Raw genomic sequence first — 21,075 nt, forward strand, 5'->3', positions numbered from 1 at the left:
GGGAACTCGTCAACGAGTTCTGAAAAAGACAACTCGTTGCAATATAAAATCCTACGATTGTTGTGACAATATGAAAACACCATGTTACAAATCCCCATACGTTCGCTGTGTCTCCGAGATTTATGTAGTCTGCTATTCAATATTACATGGGATCCTACCCATCTGCCTGTACTGCTGGCAATGTGTTCGTGTCTTTGGCAGCGCCGCTCCCACTATTTCTGGCCCTGTTTACTGCACGGGTATAAATACCTATTCTGGCGGTCAATGCCAACAACTGGGCACTTTGTTATCTCTTCCATCTTTGTGAATAACCCATCCAAATCAAAAAAACTGTTTTATTAGGTGACTTGGGCACCATCTGCGAGATCATTTGGAAGTAAATACTCACACTTTATTTGGCAAGCAAGACAAAAGAACTTGTAGAAATTAGGAGGCGTGGTAATCATTGTTTATGCCTAAGTAGGAGCTAGCTTTAATATAATGGGGTAATCTAAAAAGATGGGGAGGAAGTAAATGCGAATTTCAATAAACCAGAGGGGTGCTAGACGAGTGGATTCCATCAATCAACTGGATTCATATCACAAGAAAATACAGTAGATTTAATGTTTTCAAACTAAATCTAGAGGTTCTTGATCTTTTGGTATTTTAATAAATTACCCTGGTTAAAGAAGGAGGTGGTCTTAAATTCGCTTTATTCTTCACTCATTTGTACCTTCCTGAATTCATGTCTATCTATCTTCTATTTAATAGGGAAGCATGTTTCTTTAAAACCTTTTTCCTCAGCTCGTGTGCATCACAGGGAAAATCTACGCATAATGATAGAATTATATTTTCTGTAGCTGTGCAGAATCCCTTTATAAATTAAATAGCCTCAAAAGTAAGCACACAAAATAAATTTAAAATTTAAACAAATTAACATGAGCCTTAAGGGATGTCATGCTGGTGAAGAAATAACAACGAAATATAAACATAAAATCAATACAAATGGGAGAAATTCCAAACACATGTTTTGTTTACAGCGTGGTGTGAAAGCAGAGAAGTCTGTACATTACATATTTTTGGTCGAGTTTTCGACCACTGGACGCCCAATACGTACTGATTCGTATGTTTCCGCCTAACAAAGTGATTAATTAATTAGGAAAAAGGTTGAATTTTAATTTTGAATAATCATGAGAACACTTGCTCTACATGTGGTTTTTACTACATATTAGTGTTCATCAAGACTACGCTTATTTTTATTTAACTTGAAAATAATTATTAATACAAATACAGGTCTCTTCAAATTGCAAAATATGATATAAGTCGTTATTTTCTTCAAAATAAAAGTAACGGTTTCAGATACTTTGACATGTGTCCAGTTGTCTTTTCAATACATGAAAGTAATTTAACGGACCAACATCAACATTAAACATGACTTCTGCTTGGCAAAGCTACTTCTGTAGTGTGCCAGGCAGAATAAAATTAACTCTTACGTTAACATTACTTAATTTGTACTTGATGAAAAAGCAAGAACGCCTCCCTTACAAATTTTAAAAAGTGTAAAATCTAATCGAATTTAACATCTTGTGATTAATTATTTTTTTAACCCACACAAAGATGGGCTGGACAAGCTGTAAGTGTAGGTGCAGTGTTTAGTCTACTTATTATTCCAAGATAGTACTTATACTTAAAATACTCGTCTTCAGATTGCCCAGTAACATTTTATCATACTATTGTTTTAAGCAAAATTATACATCATACAAATTATAACCCTGCAATAAGCATGTTATTTTTCAAAGTATAACTTTTTTACATTCCATGCTTTGGTCCATAGTTTTCTAGCAGGCAATTGATAGCTTGAAGCCTTTTATGTGTATAACAATATTATTGGTGCTATAAGAAATATGCCACAAACTGTAACAAGTTGTAGCTTTTATTATAACTTAACAAAACTATAAACCTAAATTTGTCCTAAGAAATTCCCAAGATTATTATGAAGTAGTGTAATTACCAAACCCTGTGTGGGTTTTGAGTAAGTTTTAATTTATTTTTATAATGAATAAATATAAATGTTCAAAATAAAATAAATAGTAACTACACGTTTCCCAAGACATAATAGTTTTTAAAATAACTAATATGATCAATAATCGATTATTATTTAGATGGAGACGTCACCTCTAGGTGCGTATTTTTACCCAAACATGAGTGAGGGATGAGTGTAGAGTGGTGTGAGATGATCTGTACAGCTTTTGTTACTGACTAAGATCAGCTGCTTCATCAGCTGATCATTTATTGAAAGCCCAATTATCAGAGACAGCTGCATTCCGTTAATTTCGAACCATCAAAAAGCCACTGACATTTTATCAGGATCGAACCGGTGACATTTTGATTGTAAGGCGAGCACTTTAACCACTCAGCTGCTCAGCCAGTTATTTATTTATTTATTTTATTTATTTTATTTATTTTATTTATTTTATTTATTTTATTTATTTTATTTTATTTATTTTATTTATTTTATTTATTTTATTTATTTTATTTATTTTATTTATTTTATTTATTTTATTTATTTTATTTATTTTATTTATTTTATTTATTTTATTTATTAATATTTCCGAATGAAACATTTTTTATAAGGAATTCCAATAGAATATAATATACTTCCTTATGATAGCATATAAGTCATAAATTGATTCTTCAATCATATGTACAGTATTGCTGTCTCACAAGTTATCAAAGTGAGTTGTTTCCATTTCTGGAAAGTGATTCATTAATATCCGCAGAGAAGTTTGACGTAGGAATTACTGTCATTGTTTAAAATAAAACACACCAAACCTATGAATTATAGCAATTTGTATGTTTACGAATAATCTGTTATATCTTAGTTGTATGTTGTTGGTCATAACAGACCTCTTCTGTTAGCGATGCTGTATTCAGTATGAAGTGTTCCTTCAGACCTCTAAATAGTTAAGAGGGCAAATTTATATATTAAAACCCCATTTCAATTCTCTACTACACGATACTCAACGAAGACCTGTCTAGATTTAAATGTATTTTAATGACATGATTATTCTAACATAATCACATTACTTTGGATACTGAAAGTAAAATTATCACGTCCGGTATTAAATTATGACTTGGATTTGGATCCGTAGTAAAGTAAATTCTTCAACGTGCACTTATTTGGCAATGATACCGGAGGACGAGCAATAGTTTGAAAATAAATAAATCCAATTAATTTGTTAGTAGAAGTTACAATAGATTTATGGTGGACATAAAACACGCTTTAAATAATTGGTCAATGGGTTTGCTTAGTAATATGAAGTGCTGTATGGCATTTTATAAAACTACTTAGTTGTAGATTTATTGGTCTAGTACAAATGCATTTAAAAACATCAAACATGCTCCTGGAATTATGTCATATTGTATTTTTCATGTGCATTCGCCTCAAAGTGGATATAATGCAGGGTTTTATAAAAACAAAACCACGCAGTGACTCCTATCTAAAAATGGATCAATATTCAATAGTTTTTAAAAGTAACTTATTCCAAATGCGTATTCATAAAGACGTAAGCAAAAGTGAAAAACCTCAACTATTGACTTAAAATTGACCGCAGACTAAACAATCTCCAACAGATCCAGTTTCTAATTTTGAAGCTGAGTTTACGAGGCTGAACTGGATCGAGAGGTCACCTTCGGGTTGTCAGAAAGTCAAACAGCTGATCGAATTAGTTAGTTGTAGCTTCACTTTTCAATTAAAGTCTATTAAAACATTCTCTAAGATAAAGTTATTTTCTACCTAAACTCTTAAGAGTACCCAAACCTTCCTAACCCTTTCTCAAGCAAGCAACCCCCCACCACGGATGGTTTATAGGTTATGAGCCTCCCCCCACTTTTTATCCCCTCTATCAAATAATCGTGCTATAATTGGCATTCTTGAAATAAATGAGTTATTTAACTTACTTGAGCTCCTTGTACCCGTAGTATAAATACCACAGCGCGAACATCTCCACCAGTCCACCGCACTGTCACTGACCGAACACACACACACTCACACACTCGCACTCACAGCTCACGATTATGCGTCATTCATAGCAAATATACATTAATAAGTTAATAAGTTGTGGAAATGCAACAAACGCCGTATGTAAGAGGCAGCGTCTGCGCGGCTGTGGGTTATTTAAAGGCTGGCAGGAGAATCGGACCGGCGTACATCTAGACTGTATATCGATCCTACAGTCCTTAGTCCTCCGATACTCCTGCCCCACATTCACATACAGGATCGGGATCGAAATGTCCCGACGTGAATGGGTCAAAGGTTGATTTTGACGTTTGTGACAGTGTGTGTCACTTCCTCCGAATGCATGTGGACTGAAGGACTATAAGGCAATAGATGGCTAATTCAGAGGACTATTTGCTCATTTAAGCAATGAGACATCCTTCAATCAGACGGTGCACCTTTACCAGAAAACCATGTATGGAATATTATTTTTTGTAATATTTTCATTTCGTGGGTAACACTAACTGTGGCGTTCTGTATGCACTGGTCTTGTACTCCATTGGGTCTAATCGATATAAATTGCATTGATTCGTAGTGATATCACAACTTATTTTGACCAATGCTTATCACTGAACATCAACAATAGACAACGGTATGTATTGATTTCTATTTACCTATTCAGGGCCGATTGTTGTCTGTCGGATAAAACACAACACCCAGGACTGTCATCTGTCCACCTATTCACATAGACTTGATGTATGTCTAGTGTCTGAAGGAGTAATAACGGCTACAAATACGAAATACGTATTTTATATATGGCATTGGAAACATGAATAAGAAACTGCTTTGTGTTGTTTACGTCAGTATTAATATCCCTAAACTAGTGTTTACTGAATTGTCATAAACGAACGCCGGATTTCTGCGGTTCGCTTGGCTCACTGCGGTCTCTGAAAGCTATGTATTTAACGTTATCAGCTATGTTTTAAGTCTTTAATCGGCGTTTTGGCATCGTGGAATACTCGCATGAATTGTGATTCAAGCGGTCGATCGGATGGACCTAAGAACCACTTTGCACACTGGTTTTTATTGCCTTTGTTAATTTTCCACACAGGACTTTTCTTGTATTTACGGCAATAAAAATTGCAATGTTGAAATCCCTCTCTAGACTAGTGTTAAAAGAGAGTTTTTCTTTTTAAATTGGATAGAGCCATCTGGTTTATTTTTAAAAATTACATTATAAGTTCGTTTATTATAATTAATCCTGTTTACTGTGACACGCTGGATTAACGGGGACTTCAGGAATTATAACGCTCAAAAAGCTAAAAGTGAGAAGATCTCTGTTAGCTGGGAATGTTGTCGCATTCTAGAATATATTAAATGGATGAATAGTGTCAAAAAGTAAAATGTGACTCATATAGTCGCAGACATTTAAATATGGACTTTTTATTAATACACAATGTAGTTGTTGTGAAAGTCTCATGAGAACCGCTATAAGAAAGCACTAACATCTGTTGGCCCTTTCTGACCGAAAAGTAGACAATTCAAGCTGTTAGGAGTTTGATATATGTACCACCCTACCAGCATTATTGTCATCCTAAATACAAGCATTCCAAAACGAGCGAATTTCGGTTTGGACGCAACTACTGTTACGATCAGATCAGGACCCTTCCATTTTTGGTTATGGATGGGATTTATAATAAATAAAAATCCCTACGTGATGGATGTAATGAATATTGGGTATATCCAAGTTTTAATGGTAAAAATTAAAAAAAAAACATTAAGTATGACTACTAATTTTCCTATGACCTGATCTTGCTGGTTCACGGACTCATTCAAGTTTATCCAGCTCTATACATTCATGGCAGAAGCAAAATTGCTCGAGTTATCGTCTCCACTTATTTGCACACCTATATTATTAGGTGTGCAAATAAGTGGTGCACACCTGATGGTGTGCATTAATAGTGATATTTACGAAGTGACAATATTAAGTTACTTAGTATAAAGAAAATTGATTAAAGTCAACTACTGTGGGTTAGTTTCTACTGAGATAAATCGGATTGTCAATTAAAAAAAATACCTTCAGGGAAAGTGGCGGTAGGGGGGGGGGGTAACTCAAAACTTTCAAATGGGAAGTATAATCGACTTTGGTATAATTTTTCAGGTCTTGATCAAACGAAATAATTTAAATCAGGAAAGTTAGAACACCAATAATAAAATGGCAATAAAAATTAATTTTAATAACGCGCCTTAAAACAGCATTGTATTCAGGTTGTTACAAATTTTACTATTAGCCAATTTCATTAACTTTCAATTTGTTTCAAGGTAACATTATTATCATACCCTGTAGGTCCCTTAGTTGCCATTAGCTGTATGGGCTATTAATTAACAGCTGTGTCTAAGGAATGTCGGCCTTAGTCACTAACAAGACTACAAGATCGCGCCACTCATCCTACACTCATCTCCATTCATACTTGGCTTAAAATACCTACTTTGTATGGTCGCCATTTCATAGAACAGTATTAACAGTATATCATTATTACTAATAACATCGCCATGGAGGAGAGAGCTGGTCTAGTGGTTAGAGCGCGGGACTTCGGTGCCTGAGGTCCAGGATTCAAATAACGCCAAATCACCATTGATTTTATCTAAGTGACAACCCCTTACTATAAAAAAAAATGTACAGTAATAGTACAGTTATAGGTCTAGCCTGAAGTAACGTGAAATACAATCCTGGGCTCGTGCCTAGCGTCCTAGAAAAAAAAATAGCATATGTTTACGTGGTTAGTGAACAGTCCTCGAAAATCTCCAACTCCCCATAATTGCTGTTAGAAGTAATATTTTGTCCCTTTTAGGGCGCCATTACCCCCTATTTCATTTTCTTTATGTCAATTGTTTAGGTTCATAATAACCTGTAAAATTATACCAAAGTCAACTTTGAAAATTTTGAGCTACCGGTACCTCCTACCCCCTATCCTAAAGGGAATCTTTATAAAAATTAACCATAATTATTGTAGCCCCTCATATAAAGGGTGCCGCAAACTGATTTCAAATCATCTTAAATAGTAAAAAAAATAAAGGGAGTGAAAAGTTTACTTTTCATCCACCCTGTAGATGGTTGCATTAGACAGCTGGGAGACTAAAGTATATTATACACTATGATTTTGTGACATTTCCCCCGTTCGTTTTAAATTCCAACCTGGTATACAATATTTTTTCAGTTACTTTTGTTTAAGTTAATACAGTATAATGTTATAGTAAGGTTCGGTGTGCTCTACAGTTGGCTAAACTGGTTACCAGCTGATTTGTTTTTACTCACTAATGTAGTTAGTTGTAGTTTTATGAACTGTCACTGTCTGCTTTGGTTTGGTTTTGCTTTGCTGTCAAAACCAAAAGTCAATGTCAGACTTCAGACAACATCAACCGGAAGGAAACCGACAATAAATTAACCTCGAAATTGGATGTTGATTACGTAAGTTAGTTAAAACCTGTTAGGTTTTGATAAGAAATAATAAATGCAACGATTATTTGGTGACGGATACCACTATTAAAATTTAATTCATCAGGTTTAGTTCAGTCAGGCTTAAAAGTTGGACGAAGACTAGACTACAAGGTTAGTTAGGTTGTTTGCTGTTAAATAGTATACTTATAGACGAAAATTAAAACTAATATTAAATTTGTTGAAATGTTAAAGGGTCATGTAACAGAAGAATGTTTTAGTAGAATAATCTACTAAAGCTGGTACGAGTCCAGGCCTAAGCTTTTTCATTGATAGGCTTTCGGTTATCTCTAGGAATTTTTGGCTGACTAACCCATTTGGGGTACAGTTTCTTAACTGGGCTACGCTAATATTGATTGAAACTATCGATTCGATTAGTAAACCTTCATGCTTTATTTCACCATCAGCAGCAAGTTTGGTTGGTTAGGTTAGGTTATGATAGTTTAGTTTTATAATAGATATATTTTAAAGTATCGATTATTAATCAATATTTTCAATTCAATGATTTCAATCAATATTAGCGTAGCCCAGTTAAGAAACTGTACCCTAAATTTGAATTTTGTTGTCAATGTCCATGTTGGTAATATTCCTGGGATGTGTACTTGTGTAGAAACTGCAAATTACAGATTGGCCTCCATTTTGAAAAAATTGAATCGATTATAGGCTGAATAATGGACATGCGATTATTCAACAGTCGAATCAAAGTGTAATAATCACAATCTCGATTGCTGATTGATATTTTCATCCGATAGTATCGTAGCCCAGTTAAGAACCTGTACACGAAGCATCAAATGAAAGCACGATTTCTTAACCGGGAAAGTACCAAGTATCAAGTTACCAAATTTTTTTTAATAAATGTGATGAAGATAGAATTTGGCAGTTGGCACTCTCAACTTTTTTAGTCCAAGACAAAACACCGGTTAATATGCATTTTAGGGTTTGCACGCGATTTTTGAAACTTTTTTTTTCATTCTACTCGAAATTTAACGCTGATTCCGAAAATGACGTTCTTTTTCCGCGGAAAACGACCATAACGCGGAAAAACGACCAAAACGACCAAAATATTTTTTGAACAAAACACGTCATGTGGGTACTCAAATTAACCGGAATATTTAGCAGATCACGACTATGCAAGAATTTTTTGGATCCGAGGTCAAATAAGCGAGATATTCACGAAAACGTGATACTACCAGCAATAACTCCAACTCACTAGGGGACAGGTGGGAATTCGGGGTTTTGGGTGGCTAACTCACTCAATAAATAAGTAGGGAAAGCAGGGAACAAAATAGGCCTAGGCCTAAAGCAAATTATCCACCAACCAAAGACCTACCCACAGCCCTCCCAACACCCCTGGGCAAACCATCCAAAGACCCAACCTATCTTTCCCACCCAAAAAAAAGGAAAAAGGAAAAAAAAAATTATATATAGCCTATAGCCTAGTAAATAAAAATGGTTAACAATACAGAAAATACAGATGTAGGCCTAAGTCAAAGTAATGTTAATGACCCCACAACAGAGCAACCTCTATGTGCGGTATGCAGCTCAAATGTGCAGGAAAGTGACAAAGCAGTCGAATGCGACTGTCCAAAATGGTTTCATATTAAATGTGTAGGCATCACGGAAAAACAATACAAGGCTATCATATCAGATAAATTCATCCTGACCTGGGTATGTAAGAACTGCATGCAGCTCAGACCCAAAACCAAAACATCACCTGAGAAAATAAAACGCAACAATTCTAACCTAGACTTAGCAAACAATCCCAGCCCAGACAAGAACACGCATTCACCCTCAAAAGGAGATTCCGAACCCTCGCAAAACCAGGTAAATAGGCCTAGTCTCTCGTTTACCTCAGATGATCCAAGAACAACTCAATTCAATGGTATAATTGAAGTCCTAATGACTGATATCGATGACCTAAACAAGCACCTGAAGGAAAAGACTGACGAGAATTCTAAACTCTCAGAAACAATTGTAAAAAAGATGGAGGTTATTTACAAGCTGGAGCAAACTATCCACGACTCGATTAAGGACCTGAACCTAAACCAAAGCCTAAATATTAACGAAAAAACCCTGGAAAGACCAACAAAACATACCAAAGATGACCACATACTCCCGGAAACCCCAACCAAACCCTACCCAGCCTATCCAACTGACAAACTGGAAAATGCTACCCAGACCCAAAACTGTAATAATAATAAGATCCAAGAAAACTACGCCCCAAAAACAAATCATCAAACCACGACAGACACCCCATCGGCTCTTCCCCCACAAGCTGTGCACAAAACAGAAGCACTACCATGTTGCTCGTTAGGTTAGGTTAGGTTGGTTAGGTTAGGTTAGGTTAGGTTGTTTAGGTTAGGTTAGGTTGATTAGGTTAGGTTAGGTTAGGTTGGTGTGGTTGGTTAGGTTAGGTTAGGTTAGGTTTGTTAGGTTAGGTTGGTTAGGTTAGGTTAGGTTAGGTTGGTTAGGTTAGGTTGGTTAGGTTAGATTGATTAGGTTAGATTGATTAGGTTAGGTTAGTTTGGTTAGGTTAGGTTAGTTAGGTTAGGTTAGGTTGATTAGGTTAGGTTAAGTTAGGTTAGTTTGGTTAGGTTAGGTTGGTTAGGTTAGGTTGGTTAGGTTGTTTAGGTTAGGGTAGGTTAGGGTTAGGTTATGCATAGTATCATCCCTTTTACCTGTTAAATTAAAACATAAACAATTATAATAAAATAATGACCAGGTGATCCTGATCAGCTGGTATTTTAACACAGACAAAAGTTAGAGCAAAAATCCAAAATAGCATCGCATATTTACGTGAAAATCTCGGTTATTTGACCTCGGATCCAAAAAATTCTTGCATAGTCGTGATCTGCTTAATATTACGGTTAATTTGAGTACCCACATGACGTGTTTTGGTAAAAAAAGAGTTTTTGGTCGTTTTGGTCGTTTTTCCGCGTTATGGTCGTTTTCCGCGGAAAAAGAACGTCATTTTCGGAATCAGCGTTAAATTTCGAGTAGAATGAAAAAAAAAAATTCAAAAATCGCGTGCAAACCCTAAAATGCATATTTACCACACCACTTTATTGAAAGCAGCACACCCTCTAAGAAAATATAGGATATATGGGGGTATTGTACTGATTTACAGTTACCGTATTAATTTACATATTTACCATTATAAACTTATCTTCCGCACCCTAAGCCAACAATTCATCACTTTTAAGCCTCTAGTCTGAGGGTAACTTACCCACAAAACATTTTATAACCACAATTGCATCCAAACTAAATCATTTATAGCAAATTATTGCCTTATAGTTTTTGTCTTTTATTGGTGACTAATTATTTTATGTTGCAGTAAAATAAGATGGTCCGCGCCTGGTACATGGACAGCTCTGATGAAGACCAGAGGCTTGAGCATCACTTGAATCCACCTCAATTCGTCAACCTTGAACACCTCTATGCTACCACTGGGGTGGAATATTTCAAGGTAAAGAAAGAAATAAGAAAGTTGTTACACACATTATAAGAAGTTGCAACAGTTTGAAATCCGCCCATTGTTACAATCTACTTTGAGATTGTTTTCAAATCATTCTGTGTTTTGTTTTAGCTTGGAGATGAGTCGGGCATTGATAGGGAATATTTAGAAAAAATCAAGAAAGAACGCAACTATGCCTACGAAGATGAAATCACTTGCTCTAGAGACTGTCTTCCAGACTATGATACTAAGGTAGGCTGTTTATCCTTAAAAGTTTAATTGTAGTTTAAAATAAAAATAATCTAAAAAAGGTAGGCTAAATTAATTTAGGCCCAAATAGGTTTTTTCCTACAGTCACCCGACAAAGTTGGCTTCCTTGTACTGTTTATAGTACAGAAAGCTGCTAATTGCTGCATATTTATACTTTGCCGTACGGTTTATACTTTGCCGTACGGTTTATACTTTGCCGCACATCAGGATTCCAACGAAACAACACAAAACAGCGTGGTTCCATTATGCACGTAATCCGTGTACGCTTGGAAATAGGTTGGCAACACTTAAAGATAATTATACTATGAGCAGCTGATTGACTATTATAACTACGATTTAACCTGTCATTTCGTGTTTATAGTTTCGGTATTTCTGAACTTTCTGGACTTTTCTTTTAAACGTTTTTAAAACCTTCCTACGATCTTAATAAACAAGAAAATACCTTTTAAGCATTTTTTTAGGCGCGGAAACCACTTCAAATTACAAAAACATACGGAACTATATTATATTCTTAAAACGCGGAGCACATTTCTTGCCGAGGAAAAATAGCGGAGTGATATGGACCGCGGGTACTACTTTCTATAGGGCACCATTTGTGTTGCCAGCTGAACCTAAAAACGTGTTGCATAGTGTTTGAAAGACTAATTATTTATATGCTTTATAGTGACTGTAGGAAAAATATAATGTGTAACACGAGTGAAAAAGGCCTTTGCTGCACTCGAGATCATTCCACACTCGCCTGCGGCTCGTGCGTAAACATTGCTCTCGTGTGCAGCAAAGTGCCACTTTCACCACTAGTTACACAAATAACTATTTGTCACATACTGTAACTGTGCTGTCACTATTTTAGACTATTCAAGAACTCAGAATCTTCTAGCAAAGAATGATGTTAAGTAGGAACACCTTGTTTAGTAAATAAGCTACAGCCCGGGTAAACTGTCTGGATAACCTATGTTACAGTATTTACTTATTCTAGTTACAGACTATTGGTCTTGATTGGTAAATGGCTCCATTAAAAAAACCGTTTGTATAGCATCACTTAGACCTATTTATAATATAATCTCTAGTATTTACTACAATTAATAATCAAGTTTAGCTTGCTAAGATATTCAATTGCCTTTTCAGCTAAAAATCTTCTTCAAAGAACATCTGCATACTGATGAGGAGATACGCCTTGTTGTGGAAGGCTCCGGATATTTTGATGTCCGAGACAAGGATGACAAGTGGGTCCGAATTGAGGTTACACCCGGAGATCTACTCATTCTTCCTGCAGGAATCTACCATCGCTTCACATTGGACAGCAAGGTTAGTTTTGGGGCCCTGGTTAAATATTTCAAACCATCTATGGTGGTATCTTATGGAGGTTAAACTTAGAATACTTACTTGAACTATATTTAAACCCCACTAACCATTGTAACCTCTAAATTCTGCTTCAGCTAATTAAGGTAGGCCTATATAGTTATGTAGTGCTTGTACCAATTTACTAGTTGCTAAAACATAAGTTAACAAAGTGAAGAAAAAATTGAACAAATATGGATGTTTCTATTTCTATGATGGTTGAACTGATTTGCAAAGTTCCGAGGTTCCAGTTGAACAGAATAATAGGCCACTGAAATAAAGGTGATAGCTGCAGCTATGCTTTGGAAAGTTTTGAAACCCATTCATACGCCTTTAAGGACTTTCTCAAAACATTAGTCCTTGAAAAATGGAACCATATTCCAAGATGTAATTTTTCAAATCAATTATTAGAATTTTGTATGATTTATGATCATATTGAGGTTGATTTCTAGCATGTTTTGGCAGTTGGCACAAAATGCAGTTTCTAAAAGCTACAGAGCAATTTCATCTTAAATGTACCGTATAGTAAAGCTGAAAACTAATACCCAAACTATTTATTTGTTGTTTGTTCCCCAGAACTTCATAAAAGCCAGAAGATTTTTTATTGGAGAGCCCGTTTGGACGCCTTACAACCGACCAGCTGATGAGATGGACTGTCGGAAAACTTACGAAGAGTGGCTCCAATCAAAGGACTCTCCCAAGCACCAAGCAACTGCTTGCTGAATGAGAGAGAGCTAAAAAAAGTGTTTTACTTTGCATGAAAAAGTAATATGAAAACCTATATCAAACTATTCCTTAAGAGTAAAGAATCATATCCATGGGTTTTGTGATATTATTAATACATTATAAGCAATATAGTATTTTTAACAGTTTTATTAAATACAAAAATTGTTACTGAAATCGTTTTATGAATTCCTTAAATTATGTTCAAGTTAACAAATTTAAGTTGGACTATACAGGGTGTTTCAGTAAAGCGTAGCGGGCTATAGAGATTCAGATTCTACATGCAAAAATAAGTCGAAAACTAGATGACCCGTGCTGCTCCGCAGCATTGAAATTAATAATAAAAAAATAAAATACTAAACTTAATAAGGGCGGTACAACTTTAATTAAACTCTTATAGGGCTGCTGGATTAATATCGCCTTATGACCAAATTAAAGTATAACACATTCCATATAACATAGAGAAAATCGTCCCGATGTATTTTTTTCCGTTTTGAAAATCAATTAATCCAGAACAATATCCACACACTTCCTAAAAGCACCTACAGAGAAAGCACGTACATTTGTTAACTCATTTTATGTAACACAGCGTGAATGAGGCTTTATTAAGAATGTTTTATTAACAACAATATTTCTTGTAAAATAGACATCTCTGTCGGTAGAATTGCATGTACGCATATTCTCAGGAGTAGTTCCCTCCATCTGGTAACCTTTATTAATATTACGACTTTTATAATACTTCCTTCCAAACAATGTTTGCTGTTCGTCCACCTTTTGATTTAGTTTCTACTTTTACAGTATCGAAAGATTTCCCTCTCGATAAGGCGACGTACAACTGACCGTGACTAAATACTGGTTCAGGCAAATACACACCAACTCGATCAATCGTTTGGCCCTGCGCCTTGTTGATGGTCATGCAGAACGCAACCTTTATGGGGAATTGTCTTCGTTTGAAAGAAAATGGTACTGTAGGATCTGGTGGAGAGAGATCAATGCGGGGTAATAGTGCACGTTGTCCAATATTTGTGCCAGTTATGATTTCTAAGTCTAAACTGTTTTCATACATTTTCTTGACAATAAGTCTTGTTCCGTTTAGAAGACCTGCTGTGTAGTTTAAATTTCTTAATAACATCACAATGGCACCTTCCTTTAAGACTAATTTGTGAGAAGGCAAACCAGTCATCTCAAGGCTGTTGAGGAATTCAATAGGGAATTGCAATAGTTCACTGTCATCATCTGTAATTAGTTTATTCACACTTATATATGTTTTGCTTGAGCCTGGGATGAGGTCTAAAACTCTTTTATTGTTTTCTTTACAATGCTCATTCTTTGGTGCTAAAATGGCACATTTTGATAAGTACGATGAGTCCATAGGCGTTTGTAGGTTTTTTTCATAAATTTCTGAAACTATGTCTGAATCAGAGATAAGTGGTGGGGGTAAGTCCACAGATTTGTCATCAATTGTTGGGTATTCCCCATTGCCAATTTCGAGCAAAAAGTTAGCAAAATCTAACTCATTAGTTTTAGCCCTATTTTTTGAAGGAATCACAAATTTTGTCTAAGATAAGATATTGGAAAATGTTTTGAAACTAAAGTTCAGAGTCAGCTCAACTCAACATACCCTCCGCCCGAATAAAAGTATAGCCCGATATTATACCGATAGCCCAAATAAAAGTAGATTATTTAGACAAAAACAAAACAAAAAACTAAACGAAACGAAAAAACGAAAGTTGATATCTATACTCAATTCTAATTACGTTATCCTATTTATTTTCATATAAGAACCTTCGGTAAAATTCCGGCATCATTTGTGTAATTAATTATGATTATTAAGATTGGCATAGTGCTGAATCACAAACAAACCAAATGGTTCCAAAATAGAATTACCTCAACAGTACCTGTTGATTTCGACGGGTTTAACCTTGTATTTTTTATTTTTTTTTGTATTTTGTATATTGTATCTTAAACCGATGCTTGTTGTGAAATCTGGACATGCATAACTTCAATTTGAAAATTCAACCATGAAAATTGGTCGAGTAGAAGAGCCAAACGAACTGGGAAATGAAAAACTAAATTTAACTACCAATAGAGCAAATTTATTTTACGTATAATCCGGGTTTGGACTGTAGCTACATATATTCCAATGCTTGATGGGACATCTGTGCGTACATACCCTCAATTTGAGACCTCAATCTTGAAAATCGGTCGGTTAGAAGAGCCAAACGAACTCGGAAAAGAGAAACAAAATTTAACTTCTATAAGAAATACATGAAAGGAAATTTTTTTAACGTATAAACCAAGTGGGGTGATAGATAAATATTTGCCGATGCTTGATGGAAAATCTGTGCGTGCATACCTTCAATTCGAGACCTCAATCATGAAAATCGGTCGGGTAGATGAGCCAAACGAACTCGGCAAAGAGAAACAAAATTTAACTCCCATAAGAAATACATGGGGAGCAAATTTCGTTTACGTAGAAATCGCGTGGAATTATAGATACATTGATGCCGATGCTTGATGGCAAATCTGAGCGTGCATACCTTCAATTCGAGACCTCAATCATGAAAATCGGTAGGGTAGAAGAGCCAAACGAACTCGGAAAAGAAAAACAAAATTTTTTAAATATAAGATTTGTATTTTGTATATTGTATCTTAAACCGATGCTTGTTGTGAAATCTGGACATGCATAACTTCAATTTGAAAATTCAACCATGAAAATTGGTCGAATAGAAGAGCCAAACGAACTGGGAAATGAAAAAATAAATTTAACTACCAATAGAGCAAATTTATTTTACGTATAATGCGGGTTTGGACTGTAGCTACATATATTCCAATGCTTGATGGGACATCTGTGCGTACATACCCTCAATTTGAGACCTCAATCTTGAAAATCGGTCGGTTAGAAGAGCCAAACGAACTCGGAAAAGAGAAACAAAATTTAACTTCTATAAGAAATACATGAAAGGAAATTTTTTTAACGTATAAACCAAGTGGGGTTGTAGATAAATATTTGCCGATGCTTGATGGAAAATCTGTGCGTGCATACCTTCAATTCGAGACCTCATTCATGAAAATCGGTCGGGTAGATGAGCCAAACGAACTCGGCAAAGAGAAACAAAATTTAACTCCCATAAGAAATACATGGGGAGCAAATTTCGTTTACGTAGAAATCGCGTGGAATTATAGATACATTGATGCCGATGCTTGATGGCAAATCTGTACGTGCATACCTTCAATTCGAGACCTCAATCATGAAAATCGGTCGGGTGGAAGAGCCAATCGAACTCGGCAAAGATAAACCAAATTTAACTCCCATAAGAATAACATGGGGAGCATATTTCTTTTACTTATAAGCCGAGTAGGATTATAGATAACTATATTCCGATGCTTGATGGCAAATCTGTGCGTGCATACCTTCAATTTGAGACCTTAATCATGAAAATCGGTCGGGTAGAAGAGCCAATCGAACTCGGCAAAGATAAACCAAATTTAACTCCCATAAGAATAACATGGGGAGCATATTACTTTTACTTATAAGCCGAGTAGGATTATAGATAACTATATTCCGATGCTTGATGGCAAATCTGTGCGTGCATACCTTCAATTTGAGACCTCAATCATGAAAATCGGTAGGGTAGAAGAGCCAATCGAACTCGGCAAAGATAAACCAAATTTAACTCCCATAAGAATAACATGGGGAGCAAATTTCTTTTACGTAGAAATCGCGTGGAATTATAGATAACTATATTCCGATGCTTGATGGCAAATCTGTGCGTGCTTACCTTCAATTTGAGACCTCAATCATGAAAATCGGTAGGGTAGAAGAGCCAATCGAACTCGGCAAAGATAAACCAAATTTAACTCCCATAAGAATAACATGGGGAGCAAATTTCTTTTACGTATAAGCCGAGTAGGATTATAGATAAATATATGCCGATGCTTGATGGCAAATCTGAGCGTGCATACCTTCAATTTGAGACCTCAATCATGAAAATCGGTCGGGTAGAAGAGCCAAACGAACTCGGAAAAGAAAAACCAAATTTTTTAAATATATAAGATGAAGAATAACTTTTTTTTGATTTCGGCTTAGTTTGGCCGTAATCCACCATTTTGTATTTTTTTGAAAATAATTAATTAATTACTCAAAAACCCTTTGAGATATTTTTATGAAACTTGGTATAAATAAAAGTAAAACTCAATGAAAAGCGGCCATTACAAAAAAAATTTAAATGGTCGCCATTTTGAAACTAGATGAGCCTGATCGAAGATATTTTTGGAGAAGGTTTATACCTGTAGACTTAAAGTTTATACCAAGTTTCATAAAAAATCTCCAAGGGTTTTTGAGTAATTAATTATTTTCAAAACAATACAAAATGGCGGATTACGGCCAAACTAAGCCGAAATCGAAAAAAAACATTCTTCATTTTCGACTTATTTTTGCATGTAGAATCTAAATTTGCATAGCCCGCTACGCTTTACTGAAACACCCTGTATAAAGATCAGTAGTTAGTTGGTAAGGTTTGATTCAATAATTGTGAATGTAAATTAAATTTATATATAAACTAAGATATTAAAACTTTTCAAAACAATATGAAAATTTAAAATAACACTTTTTAGTTTTTTTGTTTACTTACTATGATAAAAATCCTGATGAGGTTTGCAAAGAATCCACCAAGGACCTTTTAAATTGTCATTTACTTGTTTAAATACAAGGCTTGTCAGTAAATTAAGGTCTTCTTGAGCTCTTGTTGAGGCCAGGTGAGCTACTGTAGTTCAAATCTTAGACCAATGCTGTATTCTTTACTTCATACTACTATTATAGTTGGTCCCCACCACTATGCAACAGTATTATTAGTTTCATCCAAGCCACTTATGCACATACGGCCTGCAGCTCAAAATACTTACCACTTAAATACTTTCTTAATAGCCAATCCCAAGAACCCTTTCTGCCCTTAAAAACATTACTAGTTTATTTAAAAAAGTATATTAAAAGTCAAAACCAACGCTTTATAGCCAACCCCAATTTTGGCAGTTCGGATGACTATTCAACCTTTTGACTTCAGTGGCGGCTAGCCCATAAGGACTCTCGGACACCGCCCTCCCAACAATACATAAATAAATTACACTTTAATATTCTTCGGTTAAATAAAACTAAAATTACTTTAACGAGTACTTTTAACAATATACAGCATAAATATATAAAAAAAATTGGATAATTCAATTCAGTAAAGACTCATTTTTGATTGTCACTTTCATAGTAAGGACGGCGGCTAGACCGTCCCAATCCCAATACATGTAGTCTTATGGCAGAACAACCCAACAGCGCTGAGGGTGCCATGACGTCATTCCAATGCTTTAGAATAGGCGTTTTGGGGCAGAGTCTTAAGTTGCGCGCGCACTCATTGCAGTCACCACAATCCAGATATTCTTTATTGCAAGCTACCGTTATGATGGGTAGAACCATAGATAAAACATAACTTTAGGAGATTGTTTGATCAAATATGTGTCCTCGTCGGAACTGTTCACTAGGTCAAAATCCCACTAGGTCAAACTCATACACACAGCCTACGTTTTTAGTTCTGACTGTACTTGTTGACCTAGCGCTACAGCCTAATATATTGTTTTTGATCTAATGGGACAAAAATAAATTATTTGACCTTCTGGCACTGTTGACTTTCTGCAACGCGTCCATCAGACACGTAACATATCGGTAACTTCTTTGTGAAGTCCATAGTCACATGCAAAAGGAACTTTCAATCAAAAGAGACAAATTAAATAATAGTATTTTTTAATCATCTAGTAAAACATAGTAGTGCACAAAATCATATTTATTCAATAGTTTAGGTTTCAAAATACTAAAAATTAACAACAACAAATTAAAGCTACAATAATGTAATATTCTGTAGATTATTTTTATAACAAAATCAGTAGTAATTCTGCACCATAACACAACAATTAACAAGTCATATTGCATGTACGCTTCAAAAGGATAGGAAACGGAAATTTATATTATACAAGTAAGTACTATACAAATATTAGAAAAATGTAAATCACTAGGTTCAGACACATATTGATATTACCACAGGGTTCTAAGGAAGTGATGATGCATTGCTTTGCTATGTTTAGAAATCACAGGAAACTTGATCATTTGATGAAAAAAATAATTTTTACTTTTATATTCAGATTCAAATAATAATTTTAAAAGACTTATTAGAAAACAGCTTAACATGTAATTTGATTATCAAAAAAAATTAACAGAACAGAGTTTTATTCTGACATTCTCCAAAAAGATTCTTAAATTCCATTTTACGGTCAATGTTAGAATACAATCTAAAAAATTGTTTTGAAGATATTCTATTGCACCTAATTTGCTTTAAAATTTACCTTCTATAGGTCGGCCAGTTAGAAAGCGTCCTCCTCGTAGCATTGGTGCGAGAGAGAGAGATACCGAGCTGTGGGAGTGAGACAGACTATGGCTCTTCCCCCACTCCGCTACCACCCCACCCCAACCTTCCCGAACACAGCTAATCAAATTAAATTATACAGCTGATCAAAATGTAAACAATTACGTTCTTCATAACTTGAGAAAAATAGGTTCTGCAAAAAATATTGTATAGCCTAAATCGCATCAATATTTGAGCATCATGAAATGTTATTATATCATTGTGTAAGCAGTTCCATTTGGTAACACAGGATTCCAACTCCCACGACACCGGGGCGGCGCCGTGTCGGTGTCGTGTCGTGCAGTGTGAAAACGGCCGTTGGCGGAGAGGGGGAACATACCCTCGCTCGCCGTTACCTCCCCTACATGCGCTAAAAATTTTGCGCAGGTCGTTTTCTAACCGGCCTACCTATAGTAAATTGTTTTAAATAACTTTTATTAGGTACCAAAAGAATTATGATATGTCACCTTCTTCAGTAAGGGGTGTGCAAAGTTGTACTTTTGACTCTTTCAAGGATTCGAGCCAAATACTGGAGAAGCCATGATTTATAAGTGTCACAGGTGCTACAAAAACTAACATGAATAAAAATGAAGAAAATGAAATCTTACTAAATGTATGAATACACAACATTTTGAAATCATCAAAAATTCACAAACAGGCTGTAATTTGGCGAATCTGGGCTAAACTTTACTCTTTGTAATTTTATTATTAGTTTACATTGGAAACATCTGTTAATAATGGCATTTTAATGACTGGTACAAGCCACTTTTTCTTGTAGCCCTTTTTGTCAATGAGTCTCTAAAAATGTATTGGAACAGTTTAAAACCAATTTTAATCACACGATAGCTTACCAATAAAAATAAAAATTCTTGAATAAAACATGTTGGCTCAAAAATATACAACTACTTACACACCCCTAACAATCTAATCCTTCTTATGTTAAATTAAGTTCAAAATATAAATTAACTGAAAACACTGCTATAAACCCTTAAAAAAAACGAATTTTTACAACAAACAAAAATCAATACGTAGTTGCATTACGTAACATAAATTTACATTTTACAGTTGGTTACAAGACAAATTTACTTACAAACTATATACATAAATAAATACTGACAAAAGGAATGCTTAACACTTAAATCTAAACAAACATGATATGTGGCCCTCCTGAAAGTGCAATCTGATATGCTGTCTCCTGTCCTTAGTAAAATAAAAGTAAATCATAAAAATATAATCCCTTCCATAGATGGTTTAAGATTAATTTAGAATGATCAGATTTTTCTGCATTTGGCGCTTTGAAGTGGATTAACAGAATGGGAATCACCTTAGATAATTGAAATTCTCTACAAGTTTGTGTACATTTTCCTAAAAGAAC

At 35.0% G+C, this 21,075-nt stretch overlaps 2 protein-coding genes across 4 annotated transcripts in view; one reads left to right on the forward strand and one right to left on the reverse strand.

The window, feature by feature from the left end:
- The window catches only part of LOC128990282 (arginine kinase), a 48,767-nt gene extending 44,690 nt beyond the window's left edge, over positions 1-4,077 (reverse strand). The window contains exon 1 of one of the 2 annotated variants that reach the window (XM_054412606.1): positions 3,940-4,077. In XM_054412606.1, coding sequence (XP_054268581.1) covers positions 3,940-3,983 — 44 coding nt within the window. In that variant the 5' untranslated portion in view covers positions 3,984-4,077. The remainder of the gene's footprint in view (positions 1-3,939) is intronic. The other variant, XM_054412605.1, reaches the window with a different exon arrangement.
- A 3,255-nt stretch (positions 4,078-7,332) lies between these two features.
- Positions 7,333-13,434, forward strand: LOC128990244 (acireductone dioxygenase-like). 2 transcript variants are annotated; one of them, XM_054412552.1, is made up of 5 exons: positions 7,333-7,445; positions 10,807-10,938; positions 11,059-11,178; positions 12,322-12,501; positions 13,111-13,434. In XM_054412552.1, exons 2-5 carry the CDS (start codon positions 10,816-10,818, stop codon positions 13,255-13,257), a joined length of 570 nt encoding a protein of 189 aa, XP_054268527.1. In that variant the 5' UTR covers positions 7,333-7,445; positions 10,807-10,815; the 3' UTR covers positions 13,258-13,434. The 2 variants fall into 2 exon arrangements, with proteins under 2 accessions (XP_054268527.1, XP_054268526.1); XM_054412551.1 differs by lacking the exon at positions 7,333-7,445 and adding an exon at positions 7,456-7,586.
- The last annotated feature ends 7,641 nt before the right edge of the window (positions 13,435-21,075 follow it).

The sequence above is a fragment of the Macrosteles quadrilineatus genome, unplaced genomic scaffold, assembly GCF_028750875.1.
Source record: "Macrosteles quadrilineatus isolate MER2022 unplaced genomic scaffold, UCM_ALF_1.0 Scaffold_3__2_contigs__length_128488019, whole genome shotgun sequence".
Classification (NCBI taxonomy): domain Eukaryota; kingdom Metazoa; phylum Arthropoda; class Insecta; order Hemiptera; family Cicadellidae; genus Macrosteles; species Macrosteles quadrilineatus.

Coding starts and splice junctions, on each gene's coding strand:
- LOC128990244 (XM_054412552.1), top strand. CDS start 10,816: ATGGTCCGCGCCTGGTACATGGACAGCTCTGATGAAGACCAGAGGCTT. Junction 10,939..11,058: donor CTGGGGTGGAATATTTCAAG/GTAAAGAAAGAA, acceptor GTTTTGTTTTAG/CTTGGAGATGAGTCGGGCAT. Junction 12,502..13,110: donor GCTTCACATTGGACAGCAAG/GTTAGTTTTGGG, acceptor TTTGTTCCCCAG/AACTTCATAAAAGCCAGAAG.